This window comes from Thunnus maccoyii, chromosome 9 (assembly GCF_910596095.1).
Source record: "Thunnus maccoyii chromosome 9, fThuMac1.1, whole genome shotgun sequence".
NCBI lineage: Eukaryota > Metazoa > Chordata > Actinopteri > Scombriformes > Scombridae > Thunnus > Thunnus maccoyii.
Window position 1 is genome coordinate 19,124,531 of NC_056541.1, and position 19,379 is coordinate 19,143,909.

General features: G+C 42.7%; 1 protein-coding gene and 1 long non-coding RNA gene across 4 annotated transcripts in view; one reads left to right on the plus strand and one right to left on the minus strand.

Annotated features, from left to right (window-relative positions):
* emid1 (EMI domain containing 1) overlaps nt 1-18,084 on the minus strand; it is a 55,246-nt gene extending 37,162 nt beyond the window's left edge. Inside the window, exons 1-3 of one of the 3 annotated variants that reach the window (XM_042422552.1) lie at nt 17,310-18,084; nt 10,703-10,816; nt 9,887-9,990 (exon numbers count right to left, since the gene is read on the minus strand). In XM_042422552.1, the coding sequence (XP_042278486.1) occupies nt 9,887-9,990; nt 10,703-10,816; nt 17,310-17,503 (412 nt within the window). In that variant the 5' untranslated portion in view covers nt 17,504-18,084. The remainder of the gene's footprint in view (nt 1-9,886; nt 9,991-10,702; nt 10,817-17,309) is intronic. The other 2 variants (XM_042422553.1, XM_042422554.1) reach the window with 2 other exon arrangements.
* Nucleotides 5,237-8,969, plus strand: LOC121904696. Its single transcript, XR_006098281.1, has 3 exons — nt 5,237-5,455; nt 8,370-8,433; nt 8,540-8,969. It is a non-coding gene; the product is annotated as an uncharacterized LOC121904696 (long non-coding RNA).
* Nucleotides 18,085-19,379: the final 1,295 nt, after the last annotated feature.

Here is a 19,379-nt window from a genome sequence, read left to right on the forward strand (position 1 = left end):
TTTGATTGGTTGATTTCAAGAAGCAGGCTCTCACATAATAAGAGCCTCTCTGAGGGCAGACGCCAGAAGCAAGCGTAGAGGAAGTGGAGAGAGAGTAGACGCCAGAGGAGAGTGTAGAGGAAGTGGAAAGAGTAGAGACAGAAAAGCGTGAGAGTGCTTCTCATGATAACCCTCGTCGCTGAAGTATTTTGGTCTAGTTTCTGTCTGTGTATATTTGGTAACCTAAATGAACTGAAACTAACACTGAGTTCAGAGCATAGCTGGCATCAGGGGAAGAGTGGAGCGACTGCAGGAAGCAGGCCGAGCTATAAAGGAATATACAGCAGTTGCCGTGGTGATATCAAGGAGTGAAATCCAACTATGTGGCACAAGTATAATATAACACAAACAGCAAGACTTCCATTGATCTACAGCACTGGAACATTAAAAACTTGTGTATTTGGTTATTTTGAGTGTTTTATGTGCTACATGGTGTCTCCACAGAGCTGACCTGGTCTCATGGGGCCACATGTGGTTCCCATCAGGTGAGACGCAACCCTTCAGGAAGACAATATGGAGGGCAGCCAAGAGAAATACTACGCACATGACATCATCCTCTGTCCCTCATTCCTTCACCCACATTCGGTGATAGAAGCGGATAGAGCTCTAACTCCGGCACAGTAGCAGTGATTTGCGGCCCTGTCAGGCCATCTGTCATAGAGCAAACATGCGGCTGATATATGAAACAGAATGAGACAGTGAGCGTGTGTCTGCGTCCTGTATCAAGTTTATTGATTACTGCGACTCAGCAAGCGTGACCCAAGTCGTTTAATTTTAGTGTGAGTCACATGTCTGTCTGTGCATACAAACTTGATATATGTGTCTGTGCTCATGAGAGCAGGTGTTTTTGGTGCCTTAAATATGTCTGCATGTGTGTGTTTGTTTGCTGCCAGGCCCTCACTGTGAGCTCAGCATGTATGAGTGAGAGAGCCATAAACACCTGAGGAAGCAAGAACACACAGACACCCTCTCCGGACTGTATTTATGGTCCTGATTGAGGTGGGGGAGGGGGAGTTGTCATGCACGGCTCGACTCAACGTTCTGGTTGTGGCGAGGGTCCAACCAAAACACCGGGGCTGTTAAAGCCCCCCCTGGATGAGTCTCAGGGGGCAGTGGAGCGGGCGGAATGCAGGCCTGGGTTTAGAGGTTCAGGGGTACGTCCTGTTGTTAATGAGCTCACCCCGCTGGGCCTCTCTGGCCCTGAGCCCCCGACACTGCCTCACCAGCCGCACCAGCACCGCCGCAACGACATCCTCCTGCCGCAAAGACTGGAGCCGGACCACTGAAGCATACCACACTTCCTGAAAAATATGCACATCACTAAGCTCCCCTGAGATGATCTGAACAAGATGTGTGTCTCCCACTGCACAAGAAAAAGGTGAAAGAAAGTGCCAAAATGCTCCGTGCAGTGCTGTGCTGTTGAAGCGTACATGCGTGCCTGTGCTGGCCAATGTCTGTGTGTGTGGATTTTAAGAGGAGTCCCAGAGATGTGACCCCAGGCGATGCAAGACAGCAAAGGAGATGGAAGCTCTTTCCTAAATGATGCATGTCTTACATGCTCTATTAGTGCGGGGTAAACAGTACTCTGCTCCCATAAAATATGCAGACTTTCTGTGAAGCACTGCAGTACTGAAGAGGGTTTTAAATGTAACATGTGGCAGGGAATGTTTTTCTATAGTATGTAGCATATTTTATATTCAAAGGCAATAATTTACATACTGCAATAAAAGCATTAAATAAGACATGAAACCACATTTTACAAGCATGAGTATAATTTTAAAAGAGACACAAAAAGAGACGAATAGAAGGGAGTTCATGGTATAAGTGCAGGGTGGATAATGATGAATGCTGAAGGTTGACAGACATGTACTGTACATAATTTTCCCTCGCCAGGTGCACGATAATTACTGTATTTGTATGACAATTAAGCACTTTTGTATAATATACAATCAATAATTCTAAAAACTTCTAAATGTTTGATGCTTTTCGACATGCCATAATTTCAGGTTTTTCTGCATAACAGTGAAATAGTACATTAAATATGTATAACAGAACACTGGAGCTGCCATAAAATGATCTAATCATATTTTTTGTGGAAATTACGGCACAGACGTGTATGGATTCACATACATTGCATACGCAGTTCTGGGTGCCCCACAGTCTGGATTTGAAAGTATGATCTAATAATAATAATTCTGGAGTCTTTGTACAATTATTTGATTTTTGGCACCTGGCACAGCTATCCTGCACAAACATTGACACATGCCTTATAGATTTCTTTCTTGTAGAAATAGATTTCTCATAGTTCTCATGTTCTTGACAGTAAAGCTTGTACAGGTTAATGTAAAGTCCCGCTTTTGCCAGCCATGTACAACTTCAGCTTCATATATCAAACATTTGATCTTAAAATGCATGTTCTGTTATCCTCCACTCTTCCTTCTTCTAGCCAATCAAGTGAGGTCATCTCTCTTTAGTCAAGACTATTGGCTGCTCAAGGGGTTATGCCTGCTCCTCTGTCAGGTTTGAGCTCTGAAAGCCAACCAGGCATGTCTCTAATTACACCTCCTGAGTACTGGTGCAATTCATCCAAACGTCCTCTCCGCTCTCGTCCTCAGTCCAGAACTAATCACAAACATCAGCACCACTCCCCTCATCCCCGTTGAGCACCAGATCGACCACATGAGCAAATGGAAATATATGCAAAGATCAAGCTCAAAAATAGAGCTCAAAAGTCAGACCGGGGCAATGACTTTTAAATTCTGCATGAGGAGGAGCTGTATCCAAAAGTTTAGTGGCTGGGAAACTGAGACCGAATCGGAGGGGGGGGATGTTTGGGAGGTCTGTGATACAAGAGGCCATAAATGATGTCACCACAACACACCACAGCAAGATCTCTGTGATGTGGTGCTCTGTTTGTGGTTTAGTATACATGGGAGTGGAGGAGGTTTGAAGGTCGGCTTCATAAAATCCCCACCCACTGAGGCACAACACTTGAGGCTCTCTTATGTGGTGTTTTGTATGTTTATGAACTCAAAACAGTGGCAAATGAGCAACTACATCATCAAGACTACTGGGAATGTACAAAAAACCACAGACTGATATGGTGTAAGAGAAATATATCTAACCTAAAAGTAACATTTTTTATTGTATTTTTTTGTGGTCAGGAATGTAGATATAACCAGGGAGTGGTTGCAAAATGTGATGATGGTAAGAAAGCAGATTTCACAGGACTCATATTATAAAGTGAAACAAGAGGATGAAAAGTTTAACTACTTTTAAAGAAAATATGGGAAAATATTGCTGGCGCCATCCTATAAAATGTGAAGATTTGCTGTTTTTCTTTGTTTTAAAAAAAAAAGAATATCGTCATTATTTTGGACTTTGTTAGTTGCACCCATTTGTAAAAGAAATAGTAAAAGTAAAAGGCTGTAAATAGAAATCCACTGCACAACTTCATGGAGCTAAAAACTAATACAGTGGATTCAAAGCGGATAGGTAACTGGAATCTCAGTCGAGGGATGGTGATTTGCAGTAATACCAGGGTAATGGAAGAGATTATCAGCCTTCCTGATGGGTGGCAGATATAAATTAGGTCCATTGAACTCATCACAGCTGTATGGGACCAAAAGCACCCTGAGCGTACCCGCTCCATCAATGCTGCCATTGTCCCAGCGCTTACATCAAAACGCCAAATATGCTTCATTACTTTCTCAGAGCTCACCTGAAGATAGTAGCGCTGTGTTATACAGTACCTACGTCGTGCCACTCTATACCTTTGAGCTGAGATATGGTAAAATGTTGAAGGGCAGGGAGCAGAAAGGGTTAATGCAGCTTTAATGACATCAGTCGCTGAGTAGATCAGATACGAGGGAGTCGAGGTAGATACCACACCTCCACTGGTGAGGGGGATTTAAAAAAGGGCAGGATTTTGAAGGTTTTTCTTTTCTTTATCTTTCCACGTGATAAAAGTTTACCAATTCATTTGGCCTTATCTTGGCCAGCAGGAGACTGTCTTTCTTCTCTCTGCTCCTGATTGCATGACCTGTCAGGCTGTGATTGCGTGATCTGTCATGCTGTAAAGAGCCTGACTGTTTGTGGGTCACTCAGTCAGCACACCAGTCCACTTAAACTACTGGTGAAGGGAAATGCCTTTGCTTTATTGGGGACAGAAGAATACTCCAGCTGCCATGGCGTGTGTGTAAGTGTGTGTGTGTCTATTTTCATCCCTAAAAGTTTTTTGGGTTTTTTTTTTTTGCCCTGCTGACTAGGCCCACTATATTTCTTTCTGACTGCAGGAAAAACAGTTTTCAATGCACTCCCGGGGGAAGTCTTGGGAAATAATAAATAAATCAGTGAGCAGAAGAGGCATTTCCAGTCCAGAAGCCAGATACATAAAACTTAACTCAGATTCAAGGCTAAGTATGTATGAACTTTAAAAAAGATTCAGCTGAAGAATTGCTGTCTTTCTTGAAGTTCACTGCCATTTATTTTAGATTTAAGAACAGACTAAACGTCAGAAGATGCAAGTCAGCAGATGGAGCTAAATCAATAAACAAATGTAGTTCTTCATGTACAGACAAGAAATCAAATAAATAAAACTACCACCATCACTGTGCTTCTCTATTGCCTTCGGCCTAATATCGTAAGCAAACACTAACCATAAAAACAACAAGGGTTATAATTATAATTCTTAGGACTATAATTATTATTATACGGTCTGCAAGCTTTGTGCTGAATGCTCTATAAGTGGTTTGCATGGAACATCGCAGAATAATGTGCCAATCAAAATTATATGATCATAAATATTAGTATATATTCCAATTTAAATACTTGAGCTCTTCTATGAGGTATAATTTGTGGATTTTCTTAAACCTGAAGCACATACCAGCACACACTCTCAGAAATGGAAGACAGGCCGACAGAAAGAGAGAAAAAACTTCCCTCCACTGTTTGGTTTAGTTTACCTTAGGTTAGCTCTTCAGTACTTTCAGCGGTGTTGTTTGTTAATTAATGACTATTATGACAATTCCCCTGAGAAGAGCAGTATGAGCTGCAAGGACTGGACGCTCCCATGTCTAATTTCAACTAGAGGCCTCAGCCCAGTTTGCCTCGACTTCAGCTGCTTCCAATTTGGGCTCAGCACTTGTGCTGCGCTTGTCGTTTACATAACCATGAATATCAGCTGCTGTGGCCTCTTCTGCACGCTGGCTGCTTCCCGCCTCCCTGTATGCGTTCATGTGTCTTTGTGGATATCCTGGATGTTGGTGTAAAAGCAGCTAAATTTGACATCAAATCTGTTTTTGTGAATGAAATGGGAACAAGAGAGAATAACTTATTTAACACCTGCTATTGCAGACACAGTGGAATCCAACATGTGACTGAAAGAAAGGAGAAGGGCTGAATGAAAAGGTGTTTGGTAAGTGTGATGCTTTTGATAGCACTGCTCTGTGTGGTCTAAGAGGAGTGGGAGTGGAGGTCACCTGCTCTTGTTCAGCTCCCTCCTCCCTGACCTCAGGCTGGGGTCCCTCCACTCACAGCTACTAAAGCAGCTAATCACACTGAACAGCTGCATCCTTCACTGTACAAATCCTCAACACCTCGCTCTCCCACCCACACATTCACTCTGGCAGTCAGACAGACACATATACCGGCATCCACGCACTCTCACTCTCCCTTTGCTAATGGCGAACTGCAGCCGCCTGATGTTTAAAGCACAGGGTTTAGCGTGTAGGCCTGTGATAAGCCACGCTGAGCTGTGAAAACACAGATTACATTTCTACGGCTTATTACAGACAGCGCGCCTCTGCCTCCCAGCCATACCCGTAATTGCGACCCAAAAACCGCAGCCTCCGCTTGGCTGCGAGATACGGTTTGATGGGGACCCCCGCGGCAGAGCTTTGACAGCCGTGCTAATTCAAGTCTACGTTCCCCCATATGTTCTGCTGCGCGGCAGCCCCCTCCTGCGATAAGCTGCAGCCACATTTCTTTTAAGTGCTTTCCTCTATAAATCTTATCAGGCCCGAGATATCAACTGCTGTCATCCTCACACTTTTAATGTTCAATCAAAATGATCAGAAATAGGGCAAAAGTCCAAAACATCTATGAATTTTACAGTTTTCTGCAACTGCTGAGTCTGCAGTCAGCTTTCACTGCTGCTCTATATGTTGATGCTGACGCAACCTGTATGAGATAGAGTATTTGAGAGCCAGCTCTAATGTAATAATGTGGCTTTTATTAGACACATTTGATATTCTCATATCACAAAATTGCCTCCAAATGAGGTATAATTTTGATATTTGTGTTTGATGTAGCATAAGTTGGAATATCCCATCTGAAAACAAGCATTTACTTACTTGGAATGCCAAAGCCAACCAGGCATACATTAAATCCCTGTTTCTGGCAGGCTATGAAAGTGCCTCCATCTGCAAATACTTAGAGATCTTTTTTTCTCAGGCTCAATCAGAGATAAAGACCATTGTGTTCCAGGTCCAGAAGTAAGACAATATCTCCCAAACCCCATAGAAAACAATTAGGACCCAGTAATTACACCATGGGCCTGGAATTCCAGCCAAGTGCTGAGGTCTGGGTGAGGAAGTAAGAAAAAGAAAGCGAATGTGAAAGGTGCCTGTCTGATGCAGTGTTATTATCCTCTGCTTGCACTCTGATGGAGTGAGTTTGTTTATCAGCCTGGGTGTGACGTAATGTTTTGCTTTCGGAGCCCTCGGTTTGAATGTGATAGGCCAAAAATCATTACAAGCCTGTCTATGACTGGATGACAGCATGGCGTGATCTCCCCCCACAATGTTCTCTCATTTATCTCTGCACTCTGCGCACTGCTGTCTCAGTTTTGGAAACGCATAATCCAAAACTTCAACAGAGACATGTTATCTCTTCTTCAGACTGGACCTGTTGATTTACATATGTTGACCAGTCGACTGGCAGGCAGGGGGGTGAGAATGGATGGACGCAAGAGAAAACAATTCTCTCATCTCCATGCGAAATGTAACCATGTAAATGGCTGTGCTTTCAGCTTATAATGCACTTCCTTTCCTCACTTGCACTTTTAGGCAGCCCCCAACCCCATAGTTTTGCCAGTACGGACATTGTTGAGATCTACTGTAATGTAGACCGGCCCTGGGAGTCCGACACAGCCGGGGGCTTTTGGGGTGGCCTGGTGAGAGAACTGGGGAGATAAAAGCAGGGCGGCATGATAAATGAGCGGATCATACACATTTTCTACAGTCTGTGAAAAGCAGACAAGCAGCGGAAAACGGATGATGGGAGTGAATGTATATAACCAACGCTGGAATGTCAAGAGATGTCTTTAAAGATACATGTATCCGGAGTTAGCAATTTACGACCGCAGGAACTTTCCCCAGGTACTAAGAACCTTTGGAGGTACACAGTTCCTCAACCTGCATTTCCACTGGGGGGATCAGGGTCTAAGTTAAGTTACAGGGAGATTGTTTTACCCCCCAAAAAGTACCTCTTCGGGGGGTAGTACTTTCAAAAAGTACAGGAACTTTGTAGGGCAGGGTTTGCAGGGATGACTGTCGTTGATTCGTCAAACACACAGAATGTGGCTGCCGTTATGTTCATAAATGTTAAAAGTAAAGCAAGGCACTGTTGTCGGCCTCCTGACTCATTTTAAAAAAAGAGCAAGAGGAATAAATAGAGATAGCGTGAGCGAGCTGAGAGCACTAGTGTGCGAGGAGATTGAGCGGCAGTAGAGAGAACAAAGAAGTGAATGAAAGAAATAAAACGTTATTTTCTGATTGTTTCATGGTGGTTATCTTCTAGAGCACAAATAAATAACCATCAAACACTCAACAAATGTACTGTAGAGACAGACATTCTTAGTTTCAATTTCATTTTCCTTGCCTGCATTTCTCCTTTTCATTCATTCATTACATCCAACTCATGCAGCACTAAATACAAAGAACAGGACAAATATGTTGTTGTTTCCTCGTGTTAATACTGCATCTCTAAATGTTGTCATCAGTTCTTCCTCGGTCTAATTTACATGATCTACCTGGTTCCTCAGATGCAGTGGGAACACAAACAGGGCTGCACCACAGGGACTTCAAAAGTTCCAAATTTAGTCCCTGAGTTTAGTTCCTTGGGTCCAAAGTACCTGGAACTTTTGGTGGAAATGGGGCTTATGAGATTTATGATATCCGCAGCTGTATGTTTTTTATGTTTTTCCTTGAGAGTAGATTTTGAAAAGTACAGTAGGATGATGTTTGTTATTTTATATTAAAGAGGTGATTCTTTCACTGACTTCTTTTACTTTACCTTTTTTATTTCATCTCAACTCGGTGTCAAACAAGTGCTCACAGACGTCTGAAAATCCACAAAGAAACGCAAGAGATCTGAAAATGGAGCCACACACAGGTATTAAGAGTCTGGATTTGAAACTTGCACCCATTGAACTACCAATGCAGCTTTAACTTCACTTGGCAACACTATGGCAACAGATTAAGCACAATCCGGTCTCCAGCTTTGCCCGTGTGGCAAGCTTTTATTTCTCCTTAAAGCAGCGGCTGAGGAAGACAGCAGCGGGGTATCAAGTTCTGCGCTGGCAAGAGGTTCTGCTCACACGGCAGGGGCAGAACAAAGTGCCGGTGGCCCTGGATAGCATCCATGGTGCCGGAGAGTAACGGCACTGTGAATGGGACCTGTCACTTCCACTCAGTGCCGCCTGTGATCTGAGCCACCCGGAACGACGCTCAGATAAGTGGCTAATCCCAGTATCCCTGCTGGCTCGACAGCCCCCTACTGCCATGACAACCAGAAGGGAATCTCCTCCAGCAACAACTTAATTGGATAATTTCCTCCCTGTTTGATTGTGTGTCACTCTGCTTTTGTTAAGTAAAGTCTGGATTGTCTGACTGTGGGTGTGTTTTTTTGACTTTGAGAGGGGGGAAGGTCTAAATCAAGCATGATACTCAGGCAGTTTTGATATGCGCCACTGTTAGCTCACCTGGGAGTGGGGGCATAGAAGAGAAAAACAGCCTCTGCTCTCAGTGCCACAAAAAAGGGACCACATCAACCACTGTAAACATTTATTGTCCTTTGTGTCACAAAACCTGACGATTTATGTTACACCCAGTCAAGTCCTAGGTCCCAGCACAAACAGACACTCCACCCTTCTCCCCAGACTGCCAAGACATGGGGGCCAATGCCAGGGGAAGTCATTATGCACTGGCAGTGTGTGTGTGTGTGTGTGTGTATGTGTGTGTGTGTCTGTGTCTGTGTGTGGTGGGTAGCTACTGTAGTTGAAAAAATGAAAACAGCAGTGTTAGATTGACACTTTTAGAGGATGAAGACTAGGTTCCAGCCAGGCCATAAAACTCAAAACCACACGAAAGAATCAACCCTTACACACTACAATGACTCAATGAGCACATAAAATCTGATTAATAACGTGGAGGTATCTGACTCAGCCTGAGGACGCTGAGGGATCTTATTTCTCAATTTCATTTAGAAGACAGAAGCAGCCTTATGTAAGCTTAATGGAAATCATTCCTGTTTCATATTACCCTTACACGTGTATTAGAAGGCAGATAAGCCAGATGTACGACAGCAATATAAAACAGAGGGATGCCGATTGTGATAAATAAATAAGCTTGAAGAAAGAAAGAAAGAAAGTGATGGAAACAGAGAAATAAAGAGGCAGAAGTCAAACCTGTCTTAGAACTTGTTTCTCTTAACCATTTCTTAGTCGTAGATTGCAATGTTGACCCCCTCTAAGAGCCCTAATTTATTCGTTTCTATCAGCTGCTGTATAAACAATGTGTGTATGTATCTGTGACTCCCTATGATCCCTCCTTCTGTCTGGACTTACCTTCTTCACAGGCGGCGCCGCTGAATCCTGGACAGCATTTCCACTCCAGAGAGGTCGCAGTGCGGTACACAATTTTATAAGAAGGTCTGACCACAGTCCTGTAGCTGAAAAACATACACATGTGTATTCAGTATGTAGTAGTTGAACTGCAATATTATTTTTAACTTTTTAATATTTTTTTTTTCCAGGTGAGTGAAAGTTATGAGATGATTGTAAGTGGAGAAGTTGCATCTCTTGTAATAAATTTCTCCAACTGATGCCAAAAGGTGACACTAAGAAGAAACAGTTGCTCTTTAAATACACACAACTGACAATAAACCATGATGTAAACTCTGAGAAAAAACATTTTTCTGCTATTTAACTCCACTCTAGCTAGAAAAGAGATTCTTCAAAAGACGAATTCCATAAAAAAACCAAAACCAACAATGAATTGTCAAATATAGCCTGTGAAGAAATGTTAATATAACTTATTCTCAAATGTCTTAGGCCTCCATTGTTGTCCAAAAACTATGAAAAATCAATTAGTCACACTATTGCACTGGGCATGTTCCTTTATTACCATGAACACACACACTGTAGTTGATTTTGAGTCACTCCCACAAACACTGTCCTGCAGCTGTAAATACACTCACTGGAGCATCAAAAGTGTGGTCACGAATGGGCTTAGGGTTGAGAGCCACAAACAGAGTGGGGATGCCAGAAAAGTAAAAAAACAGACAAAGTCTTATACTTTAAGCTGGATTCTTTTCTTTAAAGGATTCACATCTCAGGTGTAAAGCAGTATCAGCAGAGGTAAGGTCTCTTTCGCCGTCTCACCTGCCTCCTGTACATCCCTGTGGCCAGCGGCATGTCTGGTAGACTCGCTGCAGGATTGTCCCATTCTGCACCTGGCAAGTCACTGTCTTAGTGACCGTATGAGGGCACCAGTTCCTGAAGGGAGAAAGAGAAATAGAGCGAGTGAAGCACAGGAATGCTGAGTGCAGAACAGAACAAGTACGATCAGCCTTAGTTTGTTGCTACTAAATACAAGAAAATCGCATTTTTAAAGTGAATAATTCAAGGAGGAACAGTGTATTTTTTTTAACACACCTTCAAACAAGTGCACTCACAAAAGGAAATCAGCCATGCAGTCACATTCAATACGCTGTTGTCTTCCCGTCGATTCTTCCCTCCCTTCCCCCACCCTTTTGTTTTTAAACTCCTTTATGGTGTTTACATGCTTTTAAATTGGCCACAAGATCTACATTGTGAGCTGTATTTACACTTCCATCTCTCTATCAATACACATCCATTTGCATTCGGCTCTCAGAGGAGGTGAAGTCACACGGCAGGGAATAAAGAGGAAGACAAAGTCCTGTACAGAGATTAGAGGTTTTCAGCAGCTCGTGTTAAGGCTGGGTCATGAGTCCACTCCCTTTCCAGAAAAGCTTCATAAGACATTATCAGAATTGACCAAAGCTGTAAAGGAATTGACCTGCCGGGAAAAAAAAGCTTATGTAAAGGTCAGGGGTTAAGATCTGATAGTGAGTATATGATCACTTAGCAGAGCAGAGAGTCACGTGTACTTGCTTACATTCTTCTCAGAGTTATTTCTTACGTCACCAGAAGAAACTTAAGGGTGTTTTTTTTGCTCAATAAGTAAGGTACAGATATATCATTATACCTCCACTGTCACTCACAGTCACAAAAGTATGTAAAGGATTCCTTTAAGGGGACTGAGAGCTAATTGGTTTGGTTTAATTCTCACCAAGAGCTCAATTACCCCTCTAACAAGAGAATATATCTGATCCTGATAGCACAGAGGCAGTCACAGTATTATAGGTCAGATAAAATGATGATAAAATCATGAAACTGAACGACTCACTTAAGTGTGCCGCTATCTTCCAATAGTTTTACCAACCACACAGATAAGAAAACTCTCAAAAAGCTGGCCTAGGCTTAAAAAGTTTAGTTTCAAAGACCAGTCTAATCTCATCCCTCTACTCTTCGAAACAAAAAAACATGGAGGGGAGGATACCATTCTCTAATATATGGAAAACACACTGAGGCAGTGAAAGCTACCATATGTTACTATTATTTTATTAACAATGAAGTGTACAAATACCCTGATTACCTTCATATGGCTATAGCTGGAGGAAAACATGGAAAACAATTAATATAGCCTGTGTTTACACAATAAATAGATGCATAGAGAGGGGGCTCTATACCCAAACCACAAAGGAGACCGTGTGGCTCGTAGCACAAAACTGCACTTTGTGTGTTCTGTTGCCAGTGTGTTTGCAAGAGTGGGAGGGTATTCCCACCAAAGTCTGTTTGTCAATATGTGAGACCATATGCTTGTGTGTGTGTGTGTGAGAGAGACAGTTTACACTAAAGGAAACCGCCAAAGGCAGAGGATGCGAAGCAGCCCTGAACCAGCTCCCATTAACAATCCCCACATGTTGTGGTGGCCGCACACACAGACCTGTGCCAGCGAGCAGAAACACCTCTGAGAAAGATCTGCATCATCGAATGCTCCTCAGAAATGTTACTTTTTGATATGACTGGGTCTCAACTAACAGTTATTTACATCAGTAATTAATATTTTTTTTCTAATTTATCCTCTAGCATAATTACATTTTGCATTATTTTTTTGAGATAAAGTTATCCAATTACAGTTGAAGTCAAAGACTGCATATTTTAATAATTATTAGGTAAGGTAAAAGAAAGTGTGCAAAACTAAGACACAGTGTGTAAAGCAAGAGGAGAATTCATCTGCCACACATGTTATTTAAATACAGACCCACCCTTTATGTATCTCAGTATATCCATCAACCGTTAAGGCTACAAAAATGAACAGGGATCTATATGATTACCCTATGATTGCTTTCCCTTCTCCAGAAAAAAAAGCTCTAATCATCAGTGGAAAATTTTAGACATTGAAGGAGCTGTGGTCAGGTAGAGGGAGGCATGGAGCCGAGGGGGGGGGGGGGCTCCCCACCACTTATCCTCCAGACCCAACAGATAAACATCAGAGTTTCCCAGGCTAAGGGGAGGTTTCACCTGGGAACGGCTAAGATTGTCACCAGGGGGTACGTAGGGGGGGAAGTGGGGGTGAGTTTTATGGTTTCCCTCGCTCTCTTTGCATTGCACTTATGCAATTACCAAAGAGGAAACTCCAGCCGCTGCTGCTTCAGTGAAATGTAATAACAAAAGCAGTTGGCATAACACAGTTAACAATTTCCCAAATGGCTTGACAACCAATGCTTGCATTACCTACATAACTAACTGAAACTCACAGTATTTAATAAGTACAAAGAACAATACTGTCTCCACTGCAGGGAGGGTACAAGGATATACTCCTTTGATGTTTCTTTTGGCCCAGAAGCTTAAAGATAATTGTATTAACTGAGTACAGGTAACAGCATTATCTCCTCTGGGATCAAAAAAGACTAAAGATTAAAAATTGGTCATACTTACAAGCCCTCCAGCTAATAACTCCTCAGTTTGTTGCAGAGACCTATTGCACAATGGTCCATTGATTTTGTGTCTGGTTTTATGGATATTAATGGGCACAGGTGCTTGGTGGACTCAGTCTGTCATTCTAAAATGTTTCATAGTCAACACCTACCTCTTACTGGAGGCGTCCTTGTGTTATGAAATGTGAAACCCACCAGCACCATGCTGTTTCACTGGCAAAAGCACTGAGCAGGTCCTCAGTGAGTATCAGGTCTCTAAGCACACATGGCACACTCAGAATGCTAAATAAATCATCAACCATCTCTTGCAGTCACACACAGCTACAGCTAACAAAGAAATCCACAATTTTATAAGGGACGGAAAAATCACAGCTTTGGCCCATCTGTTCCTCGACGCTGCTGTCGCCAAAGCAGTAAAACATTAGAGGGAAACAAAACCCTTAAATGAATGCAAATGCTGACTGAGAGCACATGAACTTGTCAGAGAAGGCTTACGTGCTGTATTCTTGTTTCTCTGTGTGCCCTAATTTCCACTTGTGCGCTACGCAGCCTGCATCTTTCATGATGACACTACTGAGTTAAGTTAGTACACTTCCAACAGCAGACAGTGCAGGGGAGGAAGAGGCTGGAGTTGAGCCGGTGTGAACTGACAAGAGGGCAAAACGCCGGTCAGACTGAGTGAGAAACGTCCCAGTAACTCCTTTCCATCTACCCGTCCATTCACGTACTGTGGGAGGAGGAGGGCCAACAGCTCAAAGATATGTTTGAGAAATGCAGAAAGATAGAAATCTGAAGGAATTTCTTTAGATTTCTGTCTGTGGGAAAAATACTTGGGGGGAGAACAAAGGACAAAAGACAGATGTGGCAAACGGCCAAGCAGAGGAGGAGAGGAGAGGAGAGGAGAAGAGAGGAGAGGAGAGGAGAGAAGAAGAGAGGAGAGGAGAAGAGAGGAGACAAGAGGAGAGGAGAGAAGAAGAGAGGAGAGGAGAGAAGAAGAGAGGAGACAAGAGGAGAGGAGAGAAGAAGAGAGGAGAGGAGAGGAGTGGAGTGGAGTGGAGTGGAGAGGAAACAAAGGTCATTTTATCATAAAGGTCATACAAGGCAGCTTCTCATGGGAAAAAGGAAGGAGAAGGAAAGACAATTATGAGGCAGCGTTGGTCCCACAGGATAGGAGAGAGGCGTAAGATAAATGTGGTGCAACAACAAACGACAAAGAGAAAAACAGCGTACAGTTACAGTGACATTAATGAAGAGAGAGGGAGTTGTAATCTGCAGCTGCTGGAAAAACAGAAATAATCAGAGAGGCCAATAAGCAGCAGAATTTTAAAAGATTAAAATTAACAAGAGTTTAGTTCAGTTTGCATTTGAAGAATTAGTAAATGAGAAGTTAATAGGGGTGGTGGAGTTTCATACAGCAGGTTCAAAGCTACCGTTTTTGTTTTCCATGTGCATGTGAGGACAGTGAGGATAAATCAAAGCACCACAGCGAGGCATTGAAGGTCAGGACTAAGTGACTCTTCACAGCAGCCACGGAGGAACGAGGAAAACTCTCATTTGTCTTTGTCTGTTTTGGGCTTTTAGGTCAGGACGCCTACAAGCTTTGAGTGTGTCTCTGCGGATATGAACATCTTTAGGTGTTTGGTTTTGGAAGCAAAAAGGGAATTTCACTCAGTTGAAGAGTTCACTTCTATCATGACTGTGGCTTCATACGGCCTGATCACAGCTCATGAATAAACCATCATCATGTAGATTATAGCTGGACCAGTTACTTGCTTGTCTGAACCAAATTAACTGTACAGTATGTAATCCTAGCTCTGGTGTATGGACTTATTCCCAGAGAATTATCCTGGTTATTGTCACCATTAGGGCTGCAACCAACATTTATTTTCATTACCAATTAATCATCTGGTTATTTTCTTGATTAGTCAATTAATTGTTTTGTCTATAAAATGTCAGAAAATTGTGAAAAATATCCGTTATAGTTCCCCACAGCTCAAGATATCGTCTTCAAATGTCTTGTTTTGTCTGACTTACAGTCCAAAACTCTTGTACGACAAAGAAAAACATTAAACATCACATTTGAGAACCTGAAAACAGCTAATTTTGTGCATTTTTGCTTAAAAATTTACTAAAACAATTATTCAATAACAAAATAGTTGCAGATAATTTTTTTGTCGATCGACTAATTGTTGCAGCTCTAGTCATCAGGGATAATTAGTGTACAAGCTGTTTAATCGGTGACCGCTTTCAAACATCCATGAACATTTCTCCTTGAGCACATACATTATTTGAAGTTATTTGAATGGTCAAATGCTTTAAGCCACACTGGGCTAAGCCACTGGAATCCCTGCCATCTCCATTCCCATGCTTAAAGAAATGTGGATATGGTTAAGATGGGTGAGGAATGAGGGCCGCCAAAGGGCTCAGACTGCCTGTCAGACCATGACAAGTCCTCCGAGGGAGGATAAAGAAACGGACGAGACAAGAAATAAAGAAGCAGCTACCTCCGTAACCCCTCGGCGTACTGAGCTTATGTAGCCGTTAAGAGCGACAAGGGTGAAAGAACACTTTATCAGCTCCTCTACAGAGCGACCCCACCAGTCAAGAAATTACTCAAGAGGTGTTAATCCCCTTTGATTTGGGTAATCACTGTGTGAAGATGGGGCTGGTATGGGAAGACATTCCTATTAAAGGGTTTCCTGCGACAAACTCCTTTCCCAGTCTGCTAAAAATAATATTTATTTCCCCTTTAAGCACCTGAACCCCACTAACAAGTTCAGTTTCTGTCGCTGAATGTCAACTTGTTAATGCCCATGAGAAAGGCTTGAAATCCCACCGCCACTGTTTGTCTTTGTTGACACACCATAAACTGCTGCTTTCACAGATCAGGCCAGACAGCAGGTGGACAGAGACTTTCGGCTCCTCTCATGTCGCCTCAAACCTGCTGACCTTTCTGCCTCTGAGGACGGCCACTTACAAACAGCAACAAACCCACTGTAAACTCATCTCCCCTTCCCAAAAACAAGCCCAGATGAGGTTTAGAGTCCCAGCTGCTTGTGTTTAGTAAACATGTCCACAAACCTCTGGCCGTGAGTGACGTGGGGAGCCGAGCGAAGGAGGGAGGTGAGCCAGTGGAGCGAGGTTGGGAGACCTGCGAGCCACCTGGATGTAACCAGGGGGAAAAGGCCTCTGGGCCACACACACCCTCACCCTCTCACACACTCTGAACCTGACAGCATAAATATTTGTAAAACTGGAAACGTCCTCTCATCGTTAAGTGGGTTAGTGCTCTTTGCCTGCGTGTTTAGTCTGGTGACTCTCCTTCAGAAACGCCCTCATCAACAACTCTGCCGTTGCAAGGAGGGATTAATCATTTTCATTCGGTGACCTTTTCTTCAGCTATTCATCTTGTGCACTTTATTACAGACATAAAATCTGTCTGTGACACCTATTCTAGATGCTTTCTGTCCTCTCTGCTGGGATCCACATACAGTAAGAGCTGGTTTTGTGTGGAATGATAGTGGTGCTTTAAATGAACCGTAAACATGCATATCTTTGAAGGGCAACCCTGACAGCTGAGAATAAGCAGATGTTGGGAGTTGTTGCATCTCCTACTGCAGGGGATCAAGAGCTCAGCACACCTCAGAGATAGAGGAGGTGCGCACACACACACAGGGAGGAGGAGAGGGTGGGTGAACTGAGCTGGGAGTCAGCAGAGCAATGTGTGCTGCCAGTACAGGAAAAAGGAAACCAACTGTCAGGAAGACAATAGGACCTGGTAGATGGATGGAGATGGGAGTAGCTCTGCACCGTCATGCATTGACAAGAGTATCCAAAGTGAGTTACGGTTTAAAAATAGACTGTGGAGGTCAGAAGGTTATTATGTGCACATAACAAGGCGTATATAAGGATTAGTAGACATGACTGTGCTATAAAAAGTGACTGGAAGTGAAAGTTCTCCTTACCTTTTCTGATAGATTGAGGTGTGAGAGGCTACTGCTGTCTGGTCTCTGCTCAGCTGCGTCCCGGCTGAGTAGGTTTTGTAAAGTCCCGTCTTCCAGGTGCCGTCAACAAACGTGGTCAGCCAGAGTATCAGCACCGTCCAAAGCAAACTTTTTCTGCAAAGCGCGGACACGCTCTCCCGTTGGCGCGGTCCCATTTCCGTGGCATCCAAAGTTAAACGGCCAGAAAAAAAAAGTTTTAATGAGGCCAACTTCCTCCCGGTAAGAGAGCAAACCGGTGAGTTAATCCAGCACGGGTTTTAGGGGGAGGAAATATGTCAAACAGCAGCGGGCCGGTTGGTTAGTGAGAAGACGCGCATCCCATCCGCTAAAACAGCAAACATGCACTTCTGTAGACTGTAAAAGAAACGACTCTAGCTTAGTTTGTGAAACAGCCTGGCTTAAAAGCCAAGGTGAGAGAGAAAATTGCCGCTTCTCGCTTCCCGTTTGTCTCTGACCGAGATCCCGACATCTGAAAATAAACCTTGGATACTCTGTGTGTGTCTCTATGTGTGTGTGTTGTGCTCCTCTCTCAGCTCTGCCTACCTCTGTCTGTCCGTCTGTGCGCACACCGAGCCGAGTCTTTACTGCAGCGGGCATGAAACCACTTTTATAGGCTCCCCGGGTCTTTTAAAAGCACAGCCTGCTGGGTCCTTTTACCCTGCCCCGTTTCAACCTCTCACAGAGGACAATGCAGGCTCAAGACGAAAGCTATTACGCACTGTATTTGTTCTAAATGAATTATGGGGCTGCTTCTCTGGGGTCCCTCTTAAATCACTGTGATGAGTAATTGTTTTCGGTGAACTCAAGTCAATATAAAACCAAATTATGACCAAATTTTGGCCCTGTTAGATGTTAAGTTACATTGCAAAAGTCCATAAAGTCAGCTTTTCACAAAACACTTAGACGCATTGATTACATTTTAATGGATAAGTGCCGTCCTCAATTGGTTCAGGACTGTGATTATAATCACCACAAAACATGTTTACAGACCTTTGCGACTCAACCCACTTTTACTATCAGATTAAAAAAAAATCAGATTTCATCTAATCACAGATTGATCTCTTTCTAGAAAAAAACGTCAAATATGTCACCATTATCATCAGTATGGGAAGCACTTAAAGTATATTTACTGTAAAAGGCCAGATTACTTCTTACTACGCACAGTTAGGAAAAAGCAGAAAGAATCGTATTAATGAATTGATGAATAAATTTTTTATCCTTGATTCACAATTAGCAACATCCCTGATGACATTTAAGTACTCCAAAAAGAATTTGACCTACTAACCATACAAACAACGGAGAACCTCTTGATTAGGTCTGCTTGTAGGTCTCACCCTACAAGCATGGAGATAAAATTAGGAGGATCCTTGCACACCAACTTCGCCAAAAAGCAGCAAGTCAGGCAATCCTTGAGATCCGGGATGAATCAGATATGGTCTGTATAGATAACTCTGCCATTAACTCACCCTTTATGAGGTTTTATTATACACCCAAGTCCAGGGGCGGATTTAGTGATTTAGGGGTCCTATGGGCAAAATCAGTCATGGGGCCTCCTTCGCACTTTATTTTCACCCTTTCTCTAATGGTATTGGTGGTGGTAGACAAAGTACTTAAATCTTTAAACTATTAATACCACACTAACAACACTTTGTTAAAACTAAAAATCCTGCATTTAAAAATGTACTTTGTTAAAAGTACAGAAGTATTATTAGCACAATGGACTTACATTTACGGAACGTCTGGTCAAGGTGGAGCTCATTTTAGCTGCTTTACATACTTCTAGATAGTTTGATCTATCATCAATGCATCAAATTCTATATCTGTTGATCATATATTATGTGTTTAAAATCTTAATCCGTAAAGTAACCAGTAACAAGCTGTCAGATAAATGTAGAATGACAAGTACAGTGTTTCCTCCTAAAATAGAAGGAACTGAATCCCCAGTAGAAGTGGAGTAGAAGTATACAGTTGCATAAAATGGAAATATTAAAGTAAAGTACATGTACCTCAAAACTGTAACATAATACTTGA